Source organism: Lagopus leucura, unplaced genomic scaffold, assembly GCF_019238085.1.
Source record: "Lagopus leucura isolate 7727_CA_CO unplaced genomic scaffold, USGS_WTPT01 Super-Scaffold_1, whole genome shotgun sequence".
Taxonomy (NCBI): Eukaryota; Metazoa; Chordata; class Aves; order Galliformes; family Phasianidae; genus Lagopus; species Lagopus leucura.
Window position 1 is genome coordinate 31485436 of NW_024962250.1, and position 19982 is coordinate 31505417.

At 41.5% G+C, this 19982-nt stretch overlaps 1 protein-coding gene across 1 annotated transcript in view; it reads left to right on the forward strand.

The window, feature by feature from the left end:
* Positions 1-879: 879 nt before the first annotated feature.
* Positions 880-19982, forward strand: part of EVL (Enah/Vasp-like) — a 107280-nt gene continuing 88177 nt past the window's right edge. The window contains 1 exon segment of the mRNA XM_042863027.1: positions 880-1049. Coding sequence (XP_042718961.1) covers positions 1027-1049 — 23 coding nt within the window. The 5' untranslated portion in view covers positions 880-1026.

The window sequence follows — 19982 nt, forward strand, 5'->3', positions numbered from 1 at the left end:
GCATGACAGAATCTTTCTGCATCCCTCCTAACGTAACGCTGTGTCTGTTTGGGGCTGCTGAGGTCTCCCCATGCATAAGGACCCATGCAATCCAAAGCCAGCAGAATGGACCGTGCTCAGGGCAGCGGGCACAGGCTGCACCCCGAGCCCTGGTCCCCTGCACCGGGAGCCTTACTGCTCTGTTGCCGTGGAGATTGCGTGCGCTGTTGCTAGGCAGCTGGAGCATCTTCCTTCGCCTACCGCAATGCCACGAAATCCTGAACTTTCCTCAATCCCCTTGCCCTTCCTCTGCCTGGCAGAGATGGCTCTTAGCCAGCTTCATTCCATGGCACGGCGGTGGGCTGTGAGTGTTAACCCTGCAGAACAAGAAAAGCCCACGCGGTAGTGCAAATGGCACTGACGGCAATGAATTCAGGGCTGAAGGAGTTAAACTGGTTGGGGATAGACTACAGAGGAAATGATTACTAGTAGATAAACTCCTTTAAAATGTTCTGGCTTTCATGGAAGGGGAGGTTGGTGGCTGCAGCCTTTTGTTGCATCATTGGTGGTTTATATGAATAAAAGCACAGAATAAAATATCACTACAAGGTAAGAAAATCGGCTTGAATGGGCCTGATTAATCTCTTGGGTTGCGATATATATTTAGTTTTCTGTCGTCCTCTGCTTGTGTTTACTGATTTTGATGTGGCATGCGGATGATAATTTAGCCTGTCATGTACAGTATTTGACTTATTTGGCTTGAATAATAAAGATATCAGCCTGTATTCTTGGAGTATACTGCATTAATCAGACTTGCAGGAATGATCACATGGTACTCTATCGCCTTTCCCTGTTAGCTGCTGCTTGTCAGCAGCTGGCTGAGCTGTAGGCTGCAGGCCAGTATCTGCATACCCTTTCTCTTCAGAATATTTCAAATATTCTGTCTCATCGTTATGCATTTTGCTGCAGTTTGACAAACTAAATGGTTTTCCTGCACGTAAAGAAGATTATTTTTAAATTTCAGAGCATTTGTGTAGTTACTAGGCCATGTATGCATTTGAAGAATTCAGGTAGGCTCTCTGTTTTATACATCAGTGTGCTCGGTTTTTGTTCTCACCAGGTTTTTGCTGTGTAATGTCAGTCAGCTCTACAGTTAGTTCTTCAATGTGCGAATGTTTCTTGCGTTTTAAACCTTTACCCTGTGCATGGGGAGAAGTGCTTGAAGGGTAAGATGCAGGTAACGGTAGCTAACCGCATGATGAAGTGCAAAGCTGAGTAATTGAATGTATCGTGCACAGATTTTATAGCCGTGCAGCCAGGAGCAGCAAGTGCAGTGCAGTTATAAATATAAACCAGAAACTGTTCTGTTTAAAAGGGTCTTTGCTATTTTTGGTTCCTGAGAATCTGACAGATGCTCCTTTGAGATAAAATCCTGATTGTGATAGAGAAAATTGATGCTTGGGCTGTATATAGGATTATATTTTATGCTGCTGCAGAGTATACGTGTCTGTTTGTCATAATCTTGTAGTTGCAGAATTCCATATGAATTTTGTTTAAAATAAAGATATGGTTGAATTTGTTTGGTTTCATGTTTGCAAACATTTGAGCAATGGGGTTTGTTAGAGTATAAAATTAGCACCTTTTATTTGTTATTGGTTTTGCTCAGCATTGCTTTGCCCCCCCCCATCTCCAATATAACTCTGTGCTTAGGCAAGTATTGAGGTCTCTTAAAACTGTAACAAGTATTTGAAGGCATGAAACAGAATTTCTCCAGAAATTGATTATTTTTTCTGCAGTAAAACATTATTGGACTAAAAAAAAATAAAAAATAAAAAATCTGTTTTCTAGTTGCAAGGTAAGGAGTGTCATTCTTTTTTTCTTTTTTTAATTTGTTTGGCTCAGTGTGTTCTCATAACTTGTGTTGTAAAATTCCTGGGTAAGATGGTGTCAGTGTTGTAGCAGCATTAGGGATCATCTCATTATACGTTGGTGTGACTGAATATCATCATCAGCATGTGTCACATTCTATTCTTTTCAGTTTTGAAAAGAGATTGTTTGACCACATATGTAACTAGATAAGAGGATGGTTTGTCTTCGTATATACAAAGAACACTCTATACCAAATATTTTAAAATTAAACTTGCTAGCATCAAACAATATATTATTAATATTACTTCTGTCTTTTGTTAGATCATTTAATATATTTACCATTTCCCTTTTTTTCGTATTTTACTGATCAGTTCTTTGTGGAAGTGAGTAGTGTCAAAAGCAGTAGAAGTAATTGCAGGAACCTCTGAGGTGTTCTGATTCCATCCATAAATGCTGAGGGGAGAGGCTCGCGGAGCATGCTTCTCCTGTTGTGAGATGCAGTGTGATGCTGAGTGGAAAGATTTTACTGGAAAACCAGATAATGCTGTGTAACTGCAGTTGTCATAGGGCTGTCAGGAGATGGTTGAAAGCTTGACATCACTGATTGTTGGCAATAAATTAAGCTGCAAATGAGCTCCAAACTTACTGTGCCACTTACTATGCCCACAGTTATTTGTGTTTCATCCAATTGATCCTTTTCTTAACAGAGTGGAACTCTCAATAAATCTACCCCTGGGAGGGGAGTGGGAAGGATGTTATTTTTAAAAATTCTGTTTTAAAAGCCTCAGCTGTCTTTCAGTGTTGTTCCTACACATCTCATGCCAGGAAGACACCTACTTTTATGACAAGAATGGTCAAATGCCAATTGCACACCCATTAGGCTTATTAAATTACTTGTCTTCTCTTAGACTTGCTTTGAAAACAGTGTTAACATTTAACGTGCAGAATGCTGGACCTTTTCTTTTTAATCTTTCACACTGTTAAGGCTGTGGTTTCTGTATAGCAGCATTTAAATGGCATTTGTTTTATTTGGCATTTCAGTGGTGTTTTGTTAAGGTTGTGTTTGCATGTTGATGGGTTTTTTATGGTATGATTATTCCCATGCCTGTGGCTATATTATGCTTCGATGGGATCAAAGCATATCTTGAAAGATAAAGAAAAACAAGGTTGGTCAAGTTGAGCAGTGGGATGGAAGTCTCTCCCCATGCTCATGGATGCAAAGCAGGTGGATCAGTAGATGGCACTCTTCTCTGGGCTAATGGCCCCTTGTGCTTGGAAGATCCTTGCATTTTACTGGTGACATTTTCCCCTATGGACGAACTATAAACTTACCCTCACCTACCCTGCCCAGCAGCCTGACTGTGACCTGCAAATGAGTACTTAGGTGCTTCTTGCAGAAGCACACTTGCCTGCATCCCTCAGTGCACCCACCCAGTCAGGGTAACTAAGCGTCCAGGGCTGGGGAGATGACCACCCATGTATGTCTGCCTACCCATGGGTGCCTAAATCTATATGTCACAGAACCATAGGCTCAGAATTGCTTGGGTTGGAAGGGAACTTGAAGACCAAACAGTTCCAATCCCCAGCCATGGGCGGGGACATTTCCCACCAGCTGAGGGCCACATCCAGCCTGGTTTTGGGCACCTTCAGGGTTGGGGCACCCACAGCTTTCTGGGCAGCAGTGCCAGCATCTCGCCACCCTTGGAGTGAAAATTACCTCTGAACATTTAACCTAAATCTCCCCGCTTTTAGTTTAAGACTGTTTCCTATTGCCATCAGATCATGTAAGAAGTTGATTTCCCTCATGTTTATAAGCTCCTTTTAAGTACTGGAAGGCTTCAATGAGGTTTCTTTGGAACCTTCTCTTCTCCAAGCTGAACAAGCCCAACTCTCTCAGCCTTTCTTCACAGGAAAGGTGCTTCAGTTCTCTGATCATCTTAGTGGCCACCTCCACCCCTTCCATAAGCTGGGGGCTCCAGGCCTGAATGCAGTACTCCAGATGGGGGCCGTAGGAAGGCTGAGCAAAGAGGGATAATGTCTACCATTGCCCTGTTGGCCGCTGCTCTTGATGCAGCTCAGGTACAGTTGGCCTTCTGGGCTGGGTCTCAAAAAGCCATAGGATTGGATGGGTAGTGGGGCTTTTGGTACCCCAGCGCAAGAGATGCCTTCTCAGTCTGTCTGTCCAGTATTTCCCAGCAATTTCAGTTTGATGCAGCATTCTTCAGTTCCTGGCTAAATGGTGCTGGAGTATTTGTGCTGAGTGTTAAGCAGCCACTGGTTTTCTCTGCAGGAAAGTCCCATGTGAACGGATGGAATAACCCCAGTGTGCTGCTTGTGAAAGCCCTCTAGGATGGAGTGTTGCCCCTGTGGTTGCTGTTGAACGAACAGGGACTTAAGCATTGGAGAAAAAAAGGGAGTAAATCCACTTAATGACCTTGTAGCTCCTTGTAACAGTAAAGATAGGTTTATCTGGCTCTTGGGAAGTGCCTAATAGCTCCAGAAGAACTGCAGTTGATTTTGAAGTGAGGGTGAAAGGAGCAAAGCTGGTTCTTGGTTTGTGGAGGCAGCTGGATTGTGCAAGATGCCAGTTGCATCCTTGCGTCCATTTCCATGCTGAGTTTCTGTGCTGTCTTTGCAGAACCCCAAGCCTGGCATATGTTTTGCTTATGACTGGAGATAACACTGCTCACTAGCCATGTTTTTATCATCTCCTGCTGACTCCAACTGAAGTTGTAATAGGTCTTTGCCCGTGAAGCCAAAAGGAGGTGTTGCCCACTTGGCCACAAGTTGTACTTTTCTCAATTGTGCTCTGTCCAGGTTCAGCTCTTTAGCAGCAGAACACAAATGCAATTTTTTTCTTTTGTTGCCATGCCTTAATCTTTGTGAGATATTACTTGGTATTCTTTGCAGTGAGCCACTGTCTGTCTATTTCTGATACACCGCCCACCACAGCATCGCAGTATTTTTAACTGCATCTTCTATTCCCCCATCCACTGAACAAACCTGAGAATGCTACAAAAAAGGAAAATGAGGCTTTCGACGTAGCTGGCTGTGAGCAGAGGAAGCAAAATCTGCTAATGCAAAGTCAAAATGAACATAAAGCATTTCAGTGCCATAATTCTGCCTTTCCACAGTGGGTACAGAACCTTTAACCTGATGATCCCCAAAGCGGCAGCAGCACTCAGGTGGTAACTCCCAGGGGGTAAAACTCAGAGCCAGGAGGCTTCTCCTTTCCCCTGCCCCAGAGAACTAGCAAAACCATTTATAGAAATGAAAAAAGGCTGCTGCTCTGAAGGATTGCAGGCCTTTCTTCTGTGCCTTTTCCTGCTGAACACTCCAAAAAAGGAGGCTGCTTGAATAGTCCTAATTTTCGGAAGTGCAGCTGTAGTCGGAGGAGTCAAGCAACTTTTTGAAGCTGTAGGTGAAGCACTCAAAAAGATTTACTTGTGTCACCAATTGTTCCTTAAAGGAAATAAGGTCTGCAAGAAATATGACCATATTGATGAACAAGAAGCAGCAGGAGACTGGCCAAAGGAGATTTCAGCTGCTACAAAAGTGTGGCTTTGTGGAGAAGGGTGATGGGGGTTGCAGCACTATGGAGGGGTGAAACAAATCATGGTCCCAAGTCAGCAACTCTGACCTCCAGCTGAGATGGTGCAGACAGGGAAAAGCGCACCAAATAGTGCAGTTAGTCTTTTCTGTCAGGAGTGTGGAAGAATCAGGGCATAACTGTTACTGAAGTCAAAAGGCATTAAACGTGATGGTGCAAACAAGTTTAAAATGGAGAAAATCCAGGGATAGTGTTTGGGCAGCATGTAATTGCTTGCAGTGTCTCAGCTCCTGCTACCCTGCATTGCTGAACTTACTGCATGCAGTGCCGTGTTCAACATATCCAGTGGGGACTTAGTAAACAACCTCCAATGTGTGGACCTAAAAGCTGGATGAAGACAGCTCACCTTTACCAGCCAAGGGAAACTGCAGGCTTGCTGCATTGCCACTTGCTCAGCAAGCAGACCTCCAGCAAACTAGCTACTAGTGTGCATTTATTTTGTCCTTGTGCCAATGCAGCAAAATTGAATGCAAAACTTAACAAAAATACATCATTGGGACAGAGGCTTTTGATTACACACAGAGACTGGTGAGTTGTTCATGTTGTGCATGTGAATATTCCACATGATGCAACTCACCAGGGAAAATACACGTGCCCAGAGGGTTACAGCTGTAAGATCTGTAATGCTCTTTTGCATCTTTCTTCATGTGAGAGTTCACACCTAAGTTTGCGACAAGGATGCCAAATTAAAAAAGAAAAAAGAACCAGTTAGGATTATTTCTTTTTTGTGCGTGAAGGTAATTGCCTGAAATTTGCCCTTTGTTAGTCAGAATTGATTTTAGATACTTGATTTTTGGACAGTTGTTATTTATCCACACAAGGCAAAAGCCCTGAGGAAATGTTGCTTCTTTACACAGCAGATTGAATCAAATGTTTTTGCTGACATATTTTTCCCTGTGACAACTGACTTTGCAGTTGCCATGTATTTCCTTGGTTCAACACTGATACATTTGAAGAGGAGAGGAATACTTCTAAGGAAGTATTACAAGAATTCTGTTGCTGGGAATGACAATAAGCATATACTATTCTCATAATTTATTGGGTTGGAGGAGCTTCAGAGTGTACGGTAGGAGGTAAATTCCAGATGCATCAAAATCAAATTGTGTGGGACGTATGTGTAGTCCCATAGCATGGGGCTGTCTAGGGAAGAATGCTGTGCTCCTGTCTTTTCCCCAGTCCAACCATGCAATCTGTGGGGCAGTTTAGTGCCAAACACCTGGCTGGGTCACTCACCATCTACTGCAATGTAAAGCATCTGCAAGAACAAGAAATTTTCTCTCTGCTCCCTTTGCCAGGTAGATGTGACAACCTGGTATTCTGCATTCTTCTGTAGTCTCTCTCATCTCATATCCTCGTCCAGTATACGTCTTCAGACCCTTGTCCTCATTTTTTTTTTTTTAAAGCCATTCTTGTAACGTCTACAAACAAGCAGTGGATGGTTCTGGTTAGCAAGGATTCAGACACAGGTTTCAGAACTGAAACCAGTTATCAAGACACATGGAAGTTGATGTAAATCTTTAAGATGAAAACAAACATGCAAGTACAGATGGTTCCTTTAAAGAACAAAATCAATGATAACTTTTAAAACCACCTGTGGGAATTCACTAGGAAAAGTCATTCTCTCTCCTACTTCCTCTGTTTAGCCTTCAGTGCAGAGTATTTAAAGATTTGAAGCACTTTTTCTATCTTTTGAAGTTTATTTTGTATGTTAAACAGCTGCTGCCCATCTCTTACTGGCAGTGCCAGCTTCTTGAGGGTGAGTGCTTGGTTTTGCTGTGCTGGTGCCTTCCTGAGGTGCCCTGTCCCAGCTCTGAGTCAACCATGTTGACACCACAAGTGCCTGGGTTCCCACTTGCCTTTTTTCCTATAGACGTTCCATCAGTTTGAACTCTATCCTCGCAAGTTTCATGTTTATCAGCTACAGGTGGAGAAGACACTGTGCATGGGGGAAAAAATGTCAAGAGAGCTGATGCTTTATAACAAGAAGTACTTTTTGAGAGATGAAAGAACCTGGGTGAGGGGGATGCTGAGGAAAACTTTCCCAGGCAATAGGCAGTGTGAGGTAAAGCGCTGTGAGGTTTGGAGGTAACGGCCTGGCAAAGCTGACAGCAGGACAAGGCTCAGGGATGATGGATCTGGCTATGGAAGTAGAGCTGAAGGTTTGAATCTGGAAATAAATGAGAACAAAAACTCTCCGCTCCACTTTGGTGAAAATACACGCTGTGATCCTTCTCAATTGATAGAAATTGAAGCACAAGCGTTTTCCATTTAAGTCGTTCAAGTAGCGTGGTGTCCACATGTAGTTTCTGGTTATGAAGACTCACTTAAAATTCTACTTTGCCTGATTCTGGGTGATGTGGGATGAGAACCTGTTCTTAGGATCACACGAGTTTAAATCTGGATTGTCCACATCCTAGCAAAGAATCTTAGCACATACCTGCAAGGCAGGAGAGATTGGACTGTATTCATGGAATTACCTATGTAAAGCATGCTATCATAGTGCTGTTGTAGCTGCTGCAGACTAAAGGTACAAATGAGGCAGTGTATGAAGAGAAAGGAAATACCTCTTATTAAACCACCCAGAAGAAAGATAATTCTTTGAAGTTAGACTTCAGCTTTTTATTAATGTGTCAAATTTTAGCAATGCTGTAAAACATTCCTATTAAACTAACTTCACATTAAATCTGTCTGGGGGAAAGATGGAAAAGAGGGGGAAAAAGAAACAAGTTTTAAGGAAACAAAAGGAGAAAAAGATAAACTTTAGGAAAATAAATGATTGAAACTTGTGCTTCAAACTGAAGAGAGTTTTTGTATCTAAAGGTGCGTCCTTAATTCTGACCGTAAGAAGTGATCTAATGAAAGGTTTGCAGAAATAATTTGTTTCTCCACAGAGCATCTTTGCTTGATGAGACAGCAGTTTTTGATGTTGTTTCCTATGAACTGCAGTTCATGGAGTTGATGCTGTTCTGTCCAACTGTCACAGAGTTGCTGCTCTTTAGCGAGGGGCTGTTTATTATAAAGCTAGGTTAAAATGTTCACAACAGGGAAGACTCTTTTGAACGTCCATTATAAATTATTTGAGATCAAAGTCATGTTCTTTTAATTGAGGGAGGATTTCTCAAAAATCAAGCAAAAAATCATTTTGTGTGGATGGGATATTCACAAGAGCACGTAGGTGCTGTTATTCTAGGGAGCAGGATCAGCTGGATGCTGTTTACAAAGAAGACTAGCCTTTGTACTTAAATATTCATATATGTGTGGAATGTTTTAATTACTTGAAAATCTGTATCTGAATGCTAAATAATGTGGAAAATCTGATTCTACAATCATCTCTGTGATTGCAGAATGGAGAGAGTGAGCATTATGATGCTATCGTACTTAAAAGCTGCTATTTTTCTTACATCCATGATTTTTCAGAGCATCAGGTTGCAGGAAAATAAGATTGACGTAGAATTCTTCAGTAGGAAGCCTCTGAAGTTGGCGAGGTAAATCATCCCTTGTGTGTTTTTACATTACTGAGATGTATCAGTAAATGTTTGCGACGGATGGATAGGTATAGGTAGGCAATGATGGTCAAAGCCTTTTTAGAAGAATGTGCAGGAAGGACAAAGTCAGGAAAAATTCACATATAACCTAGAAGAACTCTGTCAGAGCAGAAGAAGTGTGCATGTTTTGTTCGTGACTTTGTCACCGGTGAAGGAGGTTTCTGCCTAGAGCCTACGCTGTAGGTCGCACGCAGTTACAGTACCACTTGGGCAGAAATAAATGCATGTCCCAGTTATACCAGATGACTGCATCATCCTTTGAAAACAGGGAATGCAGCCCGAGCATCACCATGCTTAAAATCAAACAAGGCAGGCCTTTGAGTCAAATGTAATTGTGTTATGTGGTGCAACTGGACTGATTCCGTTATGGTATTGGGATGCTTATGTTGCAAGAAAAATAGCAAATGATGTATGAATCCTAAGTGCTTAGTGCTACCAAGGCTGGAGGAAAAAACACAAACCTTAAGAAAGGATCACACTTCAGAGACATCATTGTGCTGTCAGGCAAGGCTGTTGGCACTAATAACAAGTAGTGCATTCATATCAGTAGGTCCCCTGTAGTCATTTTTAGCTGGTGCAGATAACTAATGGTAATTTCCAAAGGTGCTCAGACAGAACAGGCTCATTAAATAGAGACATGCATTTATTTAAACTATTTCTGAAGTGCAAAGTGAGAAGGAGGAGAAAGAAAACATCTGATTACAGAAGAAAGTGAAGAGTATGAATCCTCAGGGTACTGCGTATGTAAGGTATCTAGATAATTTAACATGAAAAAATTGCCTGATTTAGTGCGGAAAATTCTGACATTGCTGACAAAGATGTAGCAACATCCTGGCTTTGAAGGTTGAAGTAAGAGAAAAATCAATCCTGAAATACGATGCGGCTTCCTGGCACTGAGGCCTGTGGAAGAGTGCTGATGCTCAGAGGGGGAAGCTGTGCACTTGTCATCACTTCAGTTCCAAGCTCCAGTTACTTACGTTCTGATAGAGTTCTCTGCCCCCAGAAGTGATCACGTCCATGTCTATGATGTGAAAGAGTTGCCTGTGGGTGTCTGTGGGTACGAGCTCTGTGCAGCTCAGTCCCAGCAGCATCCCACGTCCTCTCTGAGCCCAGCCACGTTGTGTGACGTCAGGGCAGCTCCCATTGCCAAACACTCAGGATTTCAGTTGGCTGCCCTTGTGTGTGTGGGTGAGGGGAGAGCAAGGGGTCAGACATGGAGTGTTTCTCCCTGTAGATATGCGATTTGGCTTCTGAGGCGTGGAATGTGTTTTGCTTGGCTTTCCTGGTTTGTTCTGGTGGAAGCATCCCCACCAGTTTCCTTCGTATAGGTTTGATCCATGCAGAGCAAACAGCTGGCTGCACCATGCCAGATAAACATTTCTGGTGCATTCTCAGAACTTCCAAGGTTTTAAACTCTTTATCTGCAAATTACGTGTATGTAGATTCAAATAACCGGTCTCAGAACTCAGTCAGGTCTTGTAGTTGTTTCTTAGTACTTTAAAAGGATGACACAGAGTCTCTTGGTGCGTACCACAAATAGAAATTTTGATCTTAAGTATGCACTGACACACACATCCTGTTTTATACTTTATGGAGCCCATCTGGTAGAGGAGCTGTATTTAAGAAAATGCAATGCAGGAAAAGCAAAACCCTGCCATTGCGTTGCTACAGTGGAAAATTACACACTGTACAGCAGTTTGCGCTCTTGGTTTAAAATGATGACTGACAGAAAGCGTGTTTCCAGGGCTTTCTATGCTGAATGGATTACTTAAACCATAGATTCCTTCAGATGTCTGAGTCCAACTGTGGCAATATTAAGAAGTCAGAAATCTGAGTGAGAATGCTCACTGAAACCATTATTAAGCTTTAAAAGAGGCAATGAAGCAAAGATTAGATGTAGCTGGCTGTGGAAAACAGCTGTGGAAGCAGGTGTTGCTTGTCACTTTGAGTTTTACTTTGATGACCAAGCAAATTCAGGTGGGTAGGAACAGAGATGGTGAACAGGTCTGGCTGTGCAGGAATTGCAACCTCTTGCACCAGCGCTTGCTGTATCTCAGGAAGGCTGCATTTGTCCTGGGAGCTCTTCAGTCAGAAATACAGGCCAGAGTAAGTCATTTGTTTCTATAGTCAGTGCTTAGTGTGCAGACCCAAAATCTCTGTAACCTTGAGAGGGGATCAAATATGACTGTGATGCCTGAGCTAGGAAAACAAGGATTTGTCTTTAATGCTGAGATTTAAAGCAGATGCTACCAGACATGACATACGTGTCTGTGGGCACTGGGCATGCTGCTTTGGGTCACGAACATGGATGCAGTGGGTCTCACTGAGGCAAGGATGCTTTCTCTCTGTAGCATGATACAGTGTATATATTCATATATATTTATGTGCCTATATATTCATGTGTGTATTCCTACTGTAAATGGAAGCTGTTTTTCAGGTTAAAATGCAGGCATTTGTATAATGCAAGCATTTTCCTGAGTATTTCCTTGGTGGAATTTGTGAAATGAAAGGTGGAGACAGTGATGCTTTGCTGTGGTTTCCAGCCCAAGTAACTGTCTGCAGTGATTCAAGTGTGGCTTCTAGGCAGGAATTATTCATATTTGTCCATTAGACTTGGCAAAAGCCTGTAGGTTTGTTTGCATTGCTGAAACTCAAATCTATTTGTCTGGTGAATTTAATGGCAGAATGCGTGGGCTTTTATAAATATATTTATTTATATACAGTCATATTAAGCAGATGTTAAAAAAAAAATGTTTTGCATTAGTACATGATTTAGACAACAGAAAAGGGAACGTGGTGGTGAACTTGTCATGTGTCAGATCAGAAGACACAAATCACAGGGAAATTAGGATATAAATACCAGTGAGTATTATCCAAAAAAAGTTACAGGCAAATTAATTTCAGCTGTTTAAAAAGTAAATATCAGCTAAGTGCTCTTTATAGCGGTAATCATGACAGCGTTTGTATACTAGTTAATAATATCTCTGTTTTGATGAGGGGCCCTGGAGTCCCAGTACACTATAAAGACGTTAATCAATGAAGGCAGTGTTCCTGCAGGATCAGAGGGCTGGAGCACCTCTCCTACAAAGTCAGGCTGAGAGAGCTGGGCTTGTTCAGCCTAGAGAAGAGAAGGCTGCGAGGAGACAGCAGTGCAGCCTTCTGGTATTTAAAAGGGGATAATAAACAGGAGGGGAATAAACTGTTTACAAGGGGGCAATGACAGCACAAAGAGGAATGACTTTTAAGCTCAAGCAGGGAAGGTTTAGATTGGATGTCAGGGGGAAGTGTGGTGATGTGCTGGAACAGGCTGCCCAGAGGTGGTGGATGCTCCTTCCCTGGAGGTGTTCAAGACCAGGTTGGATGGGGCCCTGGGCAACCTGGTCTAGTACCCGATCTGGAGGTTGGTAGCCCTGCCTGGGATCCTTGAGGTCCCTTCCAACCCAAGCCTTTCTGTGATTATTATAATTATCCCTACTTTGTAGTTAGTAGGAAAACTAAAGTTAAGTGACATGCCATTGTTTTTTTAATTCATGATTCTGAATTAGATATAGTTCTGGGAATAGAAGTCATTACTCAAACTTTCAATCCAAATTTTAATTCAGATGTTAGAAGGAAAGACCTTGTTTTGTTGGAAACTCAAATTTGAGATCAGGGTTCGCTGACTTCACCTTTTGACTTTTGACTTTTTTCTGCAGTGGAAAACAGCTGCACTTTCAGCTTCAGCCATCAGAGGATAAGCAGTGTTGTGGAAGCAGTTGTGCAGCTGTCTGAGATGGGCTTCGTTTTCCCTAACTCAGAATGTCTACAATCTCACCTGGTCCCTATTGACTCCTTGTGTAATCAATGGAGAGTAAAAGCTGCTGCTAATGTGATTCATCTGACCTGTTTTAGCTGCTTACTTTAAAAGCAGATGAAGCATGCTCTACAAGCACTTCTATTTCTTCAAGTTTTAAAGGAGCCTGGACGAAGAACCAAAATTTACAGGTTGCCTGGGCTGGGTGAGGTGAAGCAGAACTCCAAACAGATAGCATCAGCAACTCTAATATGTCAGCTGGCCCAGACCGTGGTTTACAGCAGTTTACCTTTTTCATAGTGGGATTTTGCAGCTGGTCTGGCTGAAGATACTTGCTGCCAGCACTAGACTTCTTGCTACACAGAAATTAGGAATTAATGTATTCTCACAGTTTACAGCGTAGGAGGTTATTAAAAGAAAGAGGAAGTGTGTGCAAAGAAAGACATTAGAAAAAAATTGTGGATTCTCCCCACGCTGACAACTCAAGCCTGATAGGGCTGTTGTCAAGCAGCTAAGGGTGACTTGTTCTGTTTTTGATGGGTTTTGGAACTACCTGCACCAAGGACAAACTGAGGATAGCAAACAGTATTGGATAAAGTCTCTGCCTAAATCAGCTGCTTATAGGGGTATTGCTTGCTGATGATCTAGTTCTCTGAACGTTCTGCATGTAGCACTTTCATTTTCTCATTGTTTTTCCTCGATCATTAGGCCATTAATTTAACTTTCATTAGCTTTAACTTCAGTTTTAGAATACAAGTATGGGAACAATCCAGATACTTTCTCGTTGACTTTAAGAGAGATCACTGATTTAAATTTGGTTTACTGCTTGAGTGCATCTTTAAATTTCAAGAGATGGAGTAAATAAGAATCTTTGTAAAATATGGTGTTAGTCAAGATAAGTTGGTTTGTGATTCAGGTACAAGCAGAATATTGAATAGGTTCAGTGTTGCATGGGGTGCTTCACACAGCTCTGATTGCACCCCTTGTAGAGAACATCTAGCTGTACTTTATTTCTCTGACGCATCATCTTCCAAAATGTCTGTGTTCTTCGGTTTACTTTAAATTCTTGAAATACATTGATAATGCAGTGCCTGTGGTACTTACACAGCCATCTGAAGTCTGTCTTTACAGACATAAACTAAGTAATTCTACATCAATATTCTCTTTTTAATCTATGCCAACATATTTTACAACAGCCCTTCATGTCCTTATGTATTCATACATCATATTTATAAAAGCCTTCCCTGTATGCTAAGTTCTATGATGTACCTTGGCAGCACTTTTTGTGCTTTGGCTAAAGTCTCTATGTGGGACTTCCAACAGCAGCCAAACCACTGAAATGTCTGCATGGAGTGTCGTGAAGCTTTCCAAAGGAAGGGTGTAATTAAAAGTCCAAAGAGCTACTTGTGCCTGGGTAGTAAAACGTATCCATAAGTGGAAGACTCTGAGAACAGCTTCCTTCATGATCTATCTATGTGCCTGTTGGGGTGCTGGAGAAATTGTAGAAAGAGGTTTTAATATGGTTCTGAGTGTAGTGAATACCTGAAACACAAACGTAAGTATGTTAGTGTGCGCTGAATCTCTGATCTGTGACTTACATTGTCAATCTGTAGTTGTCATCTGTTATGATCTTTTGTTTTGAAATACTTTAACTAATAAACCTGGTATGGCTGACTTTTTTTTTTTTTAAGCCTTTTGGATTTTTTTAGGTGTTTTGTTTTAAATGGCATCCTAGACCAGCTTAGTTTCACTGCTGCAGTATTTCTAAAAACTGAAAATTCCCTCCAAGAAGATAATCTCTATGATTCAGTTGATATTGTTTTGTCATGTCTTAAATTGTTGCATTTCATTTTAGCTGTAGATCTCCTCTCTGCATAGTACTGCTTCCTTCTTGGGTCAAGCTTATGATTCAGTAAGCAGTGAAACAGCAGGGAATAACAAAAGCAAAAAGCTTGAGTATGGTGCTTGGGCATAGCTTGTGAGTTCTGAAAACTTGGCCAAGTGGGCCCATTACATTCTATTTACATTTTGAAACCTTTTCATAAGGATAACTGATATATTTTAACTTTTAAAAGTTGAGCACTGGGAGAAGAAATCCCATATCCCTTCTTGTACCTAACTAAGCTTTTGCATCTCACTGCCCTGAGCATTGCTGCTATGCTTTGAATGTGAATATAAATATCCTAAGTTAGTAGGTGCAACAACCAAGCCTGTGTTGAGTTCATGGCTACAGTTACCTACGTGTCCCAGGGGCTCATCTCTTCTTCCTTTGCTCTAGGCAGTTGCAGGGTGACAGAATTTGGCTGTTACAACTGCTATCAAATATTGAGCAGATGAATATGGAAATCATTCTTAATGTTACTGTGTTTTTATCACAGTTGTAAGATGCTGGTTGCTGTCCCTTTACTAAATGTATTTTTGTTGTTGTTTTTTATATTTGGAGATGAAATGTTAGTTTTCTTCTTGACAACTAAGGCATGAGAGAGAATGAACTCCACAGTGGAAGTTGACTGTAATAAAACACATAATCTGTTTGACTTCACTTTAAAGAAGGCAGTTGTTTAAAGCAGCTGGTTAAGCACACAGATGTTCTAGTTGAGAGTGTTCCAATATTAAAATGGCATAATGTGGCAACAGATTTTCATTTTAAAATGAATGGCTGACGAAAAAATATTTAGTTAAGCACCCTACCCGTAATTATAGTAGCGCATATTTTGCTTCCAGAAGCATGTGTTCAAAAGGTGCTTAACAACAGATCCTTCTTTCTAGCAGAAAATGCTCTTGTCTTGCATTTGCTTATAAAAGAAATGATGCATTTATTGGCTTAGTAGACCCAATTCCTCTCTGTGAGCCTGCTATATAAGTTTGCAACTGAAACGATGGTGGCTATGCAAAAAGATTTTAAGAAAGACTTAAGAAGGGTTGTGAAGAGATCTAAGAGAAGAAATTTAAGAATGTTAACATGCTTTTGTCAGGGTGCTGCTTTTCTAAGGCATGGGAAAAGTTGAATTCTTAAGCCGGAAAGGAGACCATCTGCCTCAGTGCATTTCCTTGTGAAGCCTGGCCTTTTGATTATAGTGTTTTAAGCATCTTCCTGAGTGCCTGACCAGTGAAGCATAGAAGTGTTGGGCTTTCTCTCCTTGACAAAGAAGAGGAGGTATTCTTATGCAAGTTTCCTGTACTTAATTTATTTGAACATGTATAGCTTCTCTCTCAGACTGAAAAGGCCCTGGCCTAGGGCCTGCCAGTTTTGGAAGCTTCTAAATGACAAATCTAATCTCAGCTTTCATTTTTAAAAATGCCAAGTTTCTTGACTTTTTGCTTGCAGAGAAAATGGAGTTATTTCCAGTAACTGAAATGTTGGTACTATTGTGTTTCTGGGTGTGAAGTGGGAAGGCGAATGATTTGTAACTTTTTCATATTCCTACAACAATAACAAGCATCCTGGTGTCTCCAGTTATACCAACTAAACCAGTTAAATAATGAATTTCCTTCGTTTTCCCCTCCCCTGCTTTATACAGACACATTGTCTACTGCAACCTCCAGCATTAGAAGCTCTTCTTTTAGCCTGCCCTGTAGGTACAAAGACCAGGGCAGTTTTGTGTTGCGTTGGCCCTGAGATCATAAATCCTCACAGAAAGCACCTGAAGTCCTGAAAGAAAGGGAGGACTATGGATACTGGAGTGGTTGAAGCAATAATGTTTTCCCGTCTTCTCTGCTGGCTACCCAGTTTTGCTGGTGTCTTGAATAAAGACCTAATCTTTCTTTCTAGCCATAAATTTATAAGGGGCATGAAAAGTTTAGTATCTCTGATGGTGGGAAACCATTCTATCTCTTATTCTCTGGCCTCTCCTGTCTCAGCCTGTAAGATTTCCTTCTTTGATGGTTGAGATGATTTTTAATTCTGCCTGGAGCTCTCTCAGCTATCATTTCATAACTTTAAGCCCCTTGACTGTCATTTCTGCCTCCCTTCTCTGCCCATCAACTTTCTATCATTCAGAAGGGCTAGTGAGACCTGAAGTTGGTCAGCTGATCCACCTATCACTGGGGATATGGTGGCCTATATACCAGTAGATCTTTGTCTAACGGTTCATATCAGCAGAGGGCTGTGCAGGGACTACAAAATTCTGGACAACAGATAGGATCCAGAAAAAGCTGAACTTAGTACCAGCTTTATCAGTGCTGGGTGAATTTTAACTGAGTTGCATGCAAACAACTTGAAGTCACGCTTCTAGTTGAGAGGTGCAGTATTTGTCCTTCTGCAGTCCTTGTCTTGTGCAATAATTTGTTTTCTACAGTGATGTCCATCACCCAGTGTTGTTTTGATTAAATGGTCGGGTTTTTTAGAAAGCCTGAGTCTGAGGTTCTTGGGTTCTTGCAATCTGTCTGCCAGGCAGTCTGCATGCTTGGAGGCACTGATAAGAAGAGCCTTTCTCTGGCAGTGTTGTGTCTCACAGCAGTGTTTGGAGAGGATAAGGCATGTATGGTATGTAGGAGATCATCTTTGAGGTAGAAAGAGGAAGGTAGAAAGCAATGATCTGAAAACTTTCAGTGTCTTAATGCCAGACATTGTTGGATTTATTCTCATTTCCTCCCACATAGTTGTAGAGGCCTAGAGTCAGGATGGATTTCAGAAAGGAAATGGTGGGATGTGGTGAGTAGGTTGGGAGCAAGGCCTTGAGGTTACCTAGTTTTTTGCTGGCTCTGGGTGATACTGGCCAGAACAGATTTCCTGTCTGCAAAACGAGGATAGCGAGACTCCTCTGGAGAAATGCTGTGATCTCTACTGGTACAACCATCCTAAGGTTAAGATGTTCTCCTTCAGAAAATAGCTTATACTTAAGAATTTTTCTTTTGAATTGCCCCTCCTGGATGAAGTTGCTTGCATATTCACTTGTCATTCTTTATAATATGACTTCCCAGTAAAGTCCACCTGTGGCAGGAGGTGAGGATATATAGGGTTTAACATGCTCATTCAGATTTAACTACCTTTCCAGGAAAATACTTAAAAGAACTTTTTCCAGATAAAAGCTTTTCTATTGCTAGATGTCTTGAAAATGAATGAGGTACCTGAGGGCAAATACAGTATCTTCTTATTGCTCGTAACAAGGTTGCTTTAAATCTCCTGCCTTTATTGAGAAAATTATTATCCTTGCTGAGGATTCCATTAGTCTATCAAGGAGGCTCTTAGAGAAGTAGATGAGTCATGCAAAGCCTTGTGTCTCTTAGTGCATGTTTGCAAACCTAATTTTAGTCATTCTGTGTTCTGCCAAAGGTAGATAACATTATTACCACTGTATGAGCATTTAAATCCGAAAGATTCTTCAGATAAATATAACTTGGGAAACCAGTTCCTATTAGCTGTATTCAGTCACAGATCACTAATAATCTGTAAAACTTTTTTTTTAACAAGTATCTAAAGTTGGGTTTCTAAGACTCTTCTTGAATCCCCTGGCTTCAGCAGACTTTGTATCAACTCCTTAACTGTAGATGTATCTAAATGAGTGTCTGACATATCCTACTTAAAAGTAATCATTACTACTACTGTGATATTCTTACAAACGCCCTCACGAGGCACAGTAGAAGTTTAACTAAAGATTTCTTGACTTGCAAATAAGTTTCTCTTTTTACTGTTAGTTTTTTTGTTTGTTTGTTTTACTCTGCCTCCATAATACTTGTATTTCAGCCTCTCTTACACTAATGAATTTGTCTCCTATGTCCTTGTGAAGTTGGAGATATGACACTCCTTTTGCATATCTTGCTGCTGCTTATCTTGCTTTTCAGCAGATAGGTTGGTCTCCATGAACTCAGTACTAGGTGAGAAGAGCTGGATTCAAATCAGGGCACGGAGCCCAGTTTAACAAAGGACTTGTGTGCATAATTCAAGTGAAAACATGCTTAAAAGCTTTATGATAATGTTCACAACACATCTTCAGTACTTTATCAAAACGAATTTAGCCAATGTCTAAAATTACTCTTTCCTTGGACAGTTTTGATTTCTTGTTTGGGGTCCTGCTTCATGAATCAGATCTGATTAGCCAGCTCCAAAGATTGGCTGGTGAAGTTCACTGTGATGATCGAGTCGATGGCAGATGGCAGGTAAGCACATCTGCCCCATCCAGAGGCTTGATGGCATTTTGTGTCTACTTTCACAGCTGTATGTCTGCTGTAGTCCAATACTTTGAGTAAAAAACACCCTGGCAATTTTAGTGTTGTGATAGGTGAGAGGAGTGGGAGGCAAACAGGGGTGTCCATATGGTCACAGATGAAAGTGAATACAGGCAGACACAGGAACAGGACCTGAGTGTTCATGTGAAACGCTAGCTGAAGACATCCAAAAAGGGAGAAAGAAATGGATAGCTTTCACAAATTGACTATTAAATGCTATGTCTGATGCTACTGCAAGCTTTCTGCAGTATTAGTTACTTGAGATTAGATTTGTGAGATGTACTACACGACAACAGTCTATTTAAACATCTATTCATATTCTTGCTGTAATGTGTTTTAGAGTCCTGTGTGAATTCTGTTTGGTGATGTGAGGACACATGCACATAACCTCTGTGCTTCTGTTCTGGAACTCATCACCTCTGTGGATATTTGAACCAGCATTCACCCACTGCTGTTCTTACTTGTCACCAATTTGCCATCTGTGGCACCAGAGTCTCCTTGGCTTTGTGTCAAAAAAGAACAAGATTTGGAGGACTTATGTCTTTTAGGACTTGTTTTGTTCCAAATGGAGGCATGAACTAAACTCACAAAATCTCCATGGCAAGATGAGTCGTCTTTCATTTCTTCCCAAACACATCATCTGGCCTGTGAATGCAGTAGTTAGAAGAAACAAGACCAGGCAGTGTCCCTGGTGTGCAGCATGCACAGGGAACATGACTCATGCTCTGGCTCCCTGTTTCACACCTCCCTACAGCTGGGCTGTACCCCTCTTGCCTGCACAGCTGTACTGCAGGGCTCCTCACAGCTCGGGGTCTCGCAGCTGCTTTGTGAGCAGCATGGCTGCAGTGTGGGCTGTGGAGCAGAAGAGATGCCAGGGTGTGCTCCAGAAGGAGATTCCTGTGCTGACATACTTCCTAAAAATGCACCAGTTGACAAGATCTTAATGCCAAAAAGCACTGTCTCTTATCTCATTTAAAAGTGCCTGTGGGATCTCGTCCTCAGACAGCAAGGAGTGGGA